At 32.5% G+C, this 7,433-nt stretch overlaps 2 protein-coding genes across 2 annotated transcripts; one reads left to right on the top strand and one right to left on the bottom strand.

The window, feature by feature from the left end:
• The first annotated feature begins 100 nt into the window (after positions 1-100).
• On the top strand, positions 101-2,103 carry LOC122717959 (cyclin-dependent-like kinase 5). The gene is made up of 7 exons (XM_043942537.1): positions 101-234; positions 730-818; positions 898-1,091; positions 1,196-1,283; positions 1,359-1,530; positions 1,599-1,810; positions 1,931-2,103. The coding sequence occupies exons 1-7, from the start codon at positions 198-200 to the stop codon at positions 2,036-2,038; spliced, it is 900 nt and encodes a 299-aa protein (XP_043798472.1). The 5' UTR covers positions 101-197; the 3' UTR covers positions 2,039-2,103.
• Positions 2,104-2,248: 145 nt separating this feature from the next.
• On the bottom strand, positions 2,249-4,957 carry LOC122717953 (T-cell immunomodulatory protein). The gene is made up of 3 exons (XM_043942529.1): positions 4,847-4,957; positions 2,996-4,541; positions 2,249-2,926 (listed from the first exon to the last, which is right to left on the bottom strand). Exons 2-3 carry the CDS (start codon positions 4,520-4,522, stop codon positions 2,663-2,665), a joined length of 1,791 nt encoding a protein of 596 aa, XP_043798464.1. The 5' UTR covers positions 4,523-4,541; positions 4,847-4,957; the 3' UTR covers positions 2,249-2,662.
• Between the last annotated feature and the right edge of the window lie 2,476 nt (positions 4,958-7,433).

Genomic DNA, 7,433 nt, shown 5'->3' on the forward strand with positions numbered 1-7,433 from the left:
CAAAAGTCGTATCCGGGACGAATGAATCGTTATATATCGATTTGAAAACAGCGCGGAGATCGATTCACAAAAATCCTAGTGAAGCGTCACGCTGATAAACGCTTGTGGCGCCACTTCTAGCGGTGTGTTCGCGCACGACTGTTTCGAGTGCAGCGCTAACCACTCTTCATTATTCCGCCCGACGAATCGCCAAAAATATGCAAAAATATGAGAAACTCGAGAAAATAGGAGAAGGTGAGCGTCTATCTTTCCTCAATTATTCGTTATATTTTGCCATTGTTTTTTCTACGATTTTATTCCGCTTATTTTTATATACGGATTCTCGTAACGTGTTCCGAATTCTATGTATTTCTGTGTATATGTGTATTTTTTGACAACCGAACGACGACGCATCATTATCGCGATTCTTCTTGTATTTGAACGAAACAGAGTAAGTAACAATCGTTTAATCGCATCGATTCTTTCCCGATTATTTGTAACTCTGTATTTTTATCAATTATTTCTCTATATCGTTGATGAATAAAATGTCAGACAGTGTGGTAATATTCGTATTCTGGCCTCAATCAGTGTATTAAAAAACTATTTTTATCATTTAAACTCTCAATCCAAATGCAAACATTAAAAAAAAAAAAAAACGATCGATTATTCTTGAAAATCTATTCTTATAGTATAATAAGATAAGATTCTGTTAAATATGTCACGATTAAACAAGCATTTATTGCGTTTCAGGTACTTATGGAACCGTTTTCAAAGCTAAGAATCGCGAGACCCTCGAAATCGTTGCTTTAAAGAGAGTTCGACTAGACGAAGACGATGAAGTGAGTTTTATAATTATAAATTTGTTCGATTTCCATTTCTTTCATATTGAATTCGATTTTTTCCCTCTATTACATATAGGGTGTACCGTCGTCCGCACTCAGAGAGATTTGTTTGCTAAAAGAATTGAAACACAAAAATGTAGTAAGATTGTATGATGTGTTGCATAGTGATAAAAAATTGACTTTGGTTTTTGAACATTGTGATCAGGATCTGAAGAAATATTTTGACAGTTTAAACGGAGAGATCGATTTGGATGTCGTCAAATCCTTTTTGTAAAGTATCGCTATAATTCTTTTATTTTATATATGTATATATCATTTACATACATGTATAACATTTAAAATATTTTTACGCACCAAATTTTATCTTTCTTCAGATATCAATTATTACGAGGATTGGCGTTTTGTCACAGTAGAAATGTATTACATAGAGATCTTAAACCACAAAATTTACTTATTAATAAGGTACGATTTTACCAATTCCATTTGATTTGAAAAAAACATCTTCCAACATTTGTATTTTTTTTACATTTTGTTTAGAATGGCGAGTTGAAGTTGGCCGATTTTGGACTAGCAAGAGCTTTTGGAATTCCCGTAAAATGTTATTCAGCGGAAGTTGTAACATTATGGTACCGTCCGCCAGATGTTCTTTTTGGAGCGAAATTGTACACAACATCCATTGACATGTGGAGTGCCGGATGTATATTTGCTGGTAAGTAATCTTAAAAAATGACAGAAATAATGACGGATGATACATGGTTGCCAATTTGAATTATTTAGAGCTAGCAAACGCCGGTAGACCTTTGTTTCCCGGTTCGGATGTGGACGATCAATTAAAGAGAATATTTAAGATGTTGGGTACACCGACCGAAGAAACGTGGCCAGATTTTACAACTCTTCCAGATTACAAACCTTTCCCACTTTATCATCCCGCTCAAGGATTGGCTCAAGTTACGCCAAAACTTAATTCCAGAGGCAGAGATTTATTGCAGGTAAATGTTCAAATTAATGCACTTCGTACTTTACTTTTTATATTTAAATATATTGATATATCGAAATTTTTTGTTTCTCTTTTTCGAATTTTTACCGTTGCTTGGTTCTTACCTTTTCAGAGGTTGTTGGTGTGTAATCCAGCGTTACGATTGTCAGCGGATGAAGCAATGGCGCATCCCTATTTCAACGACTTAAACCCTGCCATTAAAAACGATCGTTGTCAGTAGTGAATCTCATTTAAATTGGTTCAATCTACAGCGTGTGTCGCGAGTAGTGCAACGACCAAAATCATGCCGGCAAAGATCGTTTGTTAATATATATATATAAATATATATATATATATTATTATTATTGTAAGTATATATTTCGCACTCGATGCATCGGTTATGATGCAAGATTAAGCAACGGGTCCTGTGTTATAAAAATGTCCAAGAGAAATCAATAAATTGTCAATTTTATTAATCACGACGATTTTCTATCTGAAACGAAGAGAGTGCGCGATATATTTCAGAAACTTATTGTACAAAATACCGCCAAAGTTTCTTTAAATTAAACATATTGCAACACACACATATACACACACGCACACACACATACACACACATCTACACCTACCTACCTACACGAGTACCATTAATCATATCGATTTATATGATACATCGCGTCCAATCATATGTATACATTTATTTGTTCACTCGGTCATTTCTTTGTAGATGTTTGTATATTTGTTAATTTAACGAATTATCTATTTATTTATCGATTAACGGAATAACTTATCGAATTATTACATTAAATTATTACATTAAATACAATTTTCTTAAAGATACTCAACGGATTTTTACATCGGACCTTTACATCGCATCAAAGTGGAACCTGTGTGCTTCCTGAAGTTTCTCGATCTTGTCTTCTCTTCGCTCTTTCCAATACAGAGCGATGATAATCAAGGATATTAAACCACAGGTGCCGGTCAATGCGGCAGCGCTAAGCAAAATTAATTTACTAGGTGTTACGAATAATTGGGCTTTCCATCGCCAAGGTTCCGCTATCGGATTTGGAATTACCACCATCTGAGAGTTGGGAATAATTTGCGGCCATTCTCGTGATTTTCCACCAACCTATAAAGTAAACAAAGTCTTGTATGAATTGGTAAAAAATTTGTATTAATTGCTCGCAAACATATTTACCCCAATGGTGAGAGCGTCGACAAAATTGGGCGTTCTACCCAAACCAAAAGTCGTGTAAGGTAAATTGAGAGAGAAATGTGCGCTCTGCGGCAATTGAGCAGCAATCGCGTTTCGCGGACTGCCGTCCTGAGTGGTGGTTCGATAGGCTATCGATGGACCAGGAAGATTCGTTCCGTACGTTCTTTTTTTCTTGCCAAGCGAACCCGGGGAAATTGGATACATACTGTTGTTACGTCCTGTCAATACCATCACTTTGACAAAGTTTGCATCATAATCTAAACTATTTTTAAACGCAACTGTACGATAAGTGTTGCTACTTTTCTCCAACTCCACCAAGATCACGTCTAAAATACCGTCTTGATAAAAATCATAAAATACCGCCATAGAGGTTTCATTGTGGAATGGATTCAACGCTTGCCATTTAACTTCAAACTTTCTAGCGAATCCAACGCACGAATCGCATGCGACATTCTCTAATAGATAAGAACGTTTTTGTTTTCCAGTGGTCGATTTTAACGTAGCTAACAAATCCGGATAACCGTCCATGTTGAAATCACCGCCACGAAGAGTGATGGTATCAGTGTATCGTTGTCCATCAGGTTTCACGAAACCCCACAACACGTTATCCCCATCTCTGAAATTTACTTTCAGATTGTACCATCTATCAGATGTACCATGTACATCGGAATACATCATGATTGTACTATTTGTACATGCATCATCGAAACAGAGAGGCAAAAGCAAAGACATTTTGCCCGTTAATTCGACATCCAAATAGAGCGTTTGTCCAAGCACACCATTAAAATTATCCAATGTTATGCCATAGGGGAACGATATCGGTTTGTGAAATTGAAATCCTTGCTCGACTCCGTGCCAAATTTCAAAATATTTCTTTGTAGTGACAACTAGATCCGCTAAAAAGTCGTTGTTTAAGTCGAGATAAGCATTCGAGTGAGGTTGACTAATCGGTGCATTTTGTGATGTATTCATCGGTATAGCTGTCGGTGCTTTCCTGCTTTGATTGAACACCCAAAATGTACGCTTGTTCTCATTGTTCAAGCCAAATAAATCTATTATCATATCGCCATTGTAATCAAGAGCTAATGGTTGACCTGTCATGTTAAGCAGAGGATGTTTTTCGTTCGTGCAATTCAATCGACCATTTCCACCCCATAGTATGTATACGTACGACAATTTCGTTTCCTTGTCGAATGTGATCACTAGAACGTCCATAAATACATCTCCATCAAAATCACCTGGCACCACACCAACGACTGTACGACGAAACGTGCAACTTAAGTCAAAGCTTGGTCGCAAAAGGGGCTCTTGTTCAGCGGCCAGAAAAATTTCAACAGTCGTACCATTTTTACGTAACATGAACACATCAGTCAATTCATCGGAATTAAAATCACCGAAAGCGGCTGGCATGCCGTCTAATACGTTTCCGAATACCGCAGAAGTAATATCGCTGCATTTTACCGTAATCGCGATTGCGATCACTTGTACGATTATCAATCCTATTTGCATTGTGTCTACTCTTTCTTATCTGTAATAAAAATTTTCATCTTTATCTTTTTTTTTATTTTTATAATTTTTTCAAATTAAATGTTTTAAGTCTTTTTTATAAAAAATACATAATACGAACATATGATTCAACTTCGTAAAAAATCGTAAAAAATGTAATTACTTTAACGACGCAGAGAACACATAAAACTAACCTAAAAATTTGTATAGATACTCAGAACAAGTACAATGGTTAAACAAGTTGGCACAAACACGACAAATATACATTGAAAAATTGAACATAAATCGGAATACTTATAACTGTGAGAATAATAGGATAATACTTACCGTTGTGAAATGAATCGCGAATATATATTAATCTTATTCATCCTGTTTTGATAATTGATCGACGACAGTAAGACCACAGATAAAGTATAGAATAGAAGATGTAATGTTTAATAGAACTTTGTGTCTCATGTTCTGAAATACCGATCGCACAAAAAATCAGAATATTTATATATTCGTTACACACTATATATAGTAATAATGCTGAAAGTCGATTTCGAACTCCATTTATGAAAAGTTGAAAAAGTCAAAAAATCTATATATTCCTTACATAGAAAATAAATTCATACATATATAAAATATATATAAATCTAACATATAAAAGAATGTAAACTATATATACGTGTATATATATATATATATATATATTTATATATGATAGATAAATATATAGAAATAAATATGTATAAAATATATAAAAATAAAATGCTTGATTTTTAATCAATAGACCAGATTAAAAAGACAATAAATTAGGTATTGAAATCGTTTCTTGAATATATATATTTTACGGAATACCTATGGATATAGACAAGGAGAGAAAATAATAGGAAAAAGATAGAGATAGAATAAAAATACTGGAATCAACGCCATCTTCAGAGTGCCACAAATGAAATACACAAAGAAAGGACAGAAAAAAATAAAAGAGAGACAGACATAGAGCAAGAATTAACTATTAGCGCCATCTCTATTAAAAATATATAACTTTTTTCTGAAGAAGTATTCCAAAGATAACGCTAATCTTAAAGAGATGTTTTTGATATCCAAGAGATAGCGCTGTAAGGCGATTCTTATTCTATTTTTAAACTTTTTCCATTATTTTCTATCCTTACTTTATGTGTTCGTTTACAGCATTTTGAAGATGACGCTGATTTCAATATCTTTACTCTATTTCTGTCTTTGTCTCACTATTTCCTTTCCTTTTCTATATTTGCTCTGTAAAATTTACAGGCTTAAGAAACTGCTTCTATTATTTGATTAAGTTTATTATCTTTTTATTGAGCGTAAGTTTAAAGAAGAAACGCAAGCATTACGAGAAAATGTTTAATTATCATGTTGATAAATTAAAGCCAGTTTTCTTTTAATCCAATGATTGATGATATTATTGGTATTTAAAAAGAATTAATATATAATTAATGAAATGTCTAATTGAGAATATCAAAACGCATAAAAGTAATAAACGAGATATCATATTCATATCGTGATTCTATATGAATCATATCCACTACTAGATGATTTCATTCAAATGATTGATATAGACTTAGATATTTTTAAAATTAAAGATTAAAACGCAATTGTACGTTTTCAAAAGGAAAACGAAGAAATATATTAAATTGATATCCCATTCATCTTGTTTATAATTATGCGCCAAGAACAAATATAGACAAAGAGACTACTAATGGAAGAATATACATAAAATAAAAATATTAAAGTTAGCATCATTTTCAGAGTCATCATTTGCAAATGAAACACAGCAAATAATGAGAGAGATGGAGTAAAAATTGACCATCTATCGAACATCATAAACGTCTGTTCACATGCAAAATAAGTTGTATGATTGATGACGTATGTCCACATCATCCGCCATAGAATAGGAAATTTTCCGTGACGTGCGCGCTCACATCATTCGTTACATCATTCATTAGGATAGGATAGTTTCCTAATTTTAATATACAAACACGAGATGGCAGTAATCTTGAAATTTTTCAATCTTCGTCCAATGTACGAACAATATTTTTATATATCGTATATCGTTATATCATCAGTAGATGAATATTTTGTACATATTTTATACGAAATATCATATGCATTATAATAGAATTATCTAAGTATGTATTAAAAATTATAAATTTTAATTAAATTTCATTCGTCATGTGTGTAAATATACGTGTATTTCAATTTCAGTAATACTTTTTTAATCTTATTCCATTATTGTGAGTAAATAATACTGCATTTAACGTAAAGTACAAATAATAAAGATTATGTAGTCCATAAACTGCAACAAGAATGCATTAACACATATGCATGTTCGTCCATTTCAACCACAGACTATAGATATGTATAGAATATATATATTCTATAGTATCTATAGTCTGTGGTTGAAATAAACGAATATGTATAATTTCTTTTATTTAATTTTTGATTTTGCATTGAGATTTGATTTTTTAAAATTAATTAGATTAAATTAATTAAAAATGATTAAATTATAAAAAATGAATCAGAAATCAAGTTAACCAATGACACAATGAATATAATTGTCGAACGACTATATTTTATTTACCCGTGTGTACATCATTATACTTTTATAATTTCGACAATATGAAAGACAATTACGTACGGTCCCAAGAGATTGCATCAGTCTTGGCCGCTCAATAGTCACAAATATTTGTATAAAAATATCGATTGTTTTACAATTGTCTACATAATATCTCGAGAATTATTTCTCAAAATTTTGCGAGTATAAATTTTTTTATCGCGATCATCGGTAACGCATGAATGCATATACGCACTTTGGCACATACCAAGCACATATATACATAGCACACGTATATATATTTACATATATATATATACGTAGTTACATATAATCTAA

Source organism: Apis laboriosa, unplaced genomic scaffold, assembly GCF_014066325.1.
Source record: "Apis laboriosa isolate Shangri-la unplaced genomic scaffold, ASM1406632v1 scaffold5_cov152, whole genome shotgun sequence".
NCBI lineage: Eukaryota > Metazoa > Arthropoda > Insecta > Hymenoptera > Apidae > Apis > Apis laboriosa.

What these genes read in the sequence shown, in the direction of transcription:
- LOC122717953 (XM_043942529.1), bottom strand. Translation starts at nt 4,522, where the DNA reads ATGCAAATAGGATTGATAATCGTACAAGTGATCGCAATCGCGATTACG. An exon ending in TCGACGCTCTCACCATTGGG is followed by an intron (nt 2,927 to 2,995) that starts GTAAATATGTTT and finishes TTTACTTTATAG; the next exon opens with GTTGGTGGAAAATCACGAGA.
- LOC122717959 (XM_043942537.1), top strand. Translation starts at nt 198, where the DNA reads ATGCAAAAATATGAGAAACTCGAGAAAATAGGAGAAG. An exon ending in ACTCGAGAAAATAGGAGAAG is followed by an intron (nt 235 to 729) that starts GTGAGCGTCTAT and finishes ATTGCGTTTCAG; the next exon opens with GTACTTATGGAACCGTTTTC. An exon ending in GACTAGACGAAGACGATGAA is followed by an intron (nt 819 to 897) that starts GTGAGTTTTATA and finishes TATTACATATAG; the next exon opens with GGTGTACCGTCGTCCGCACT.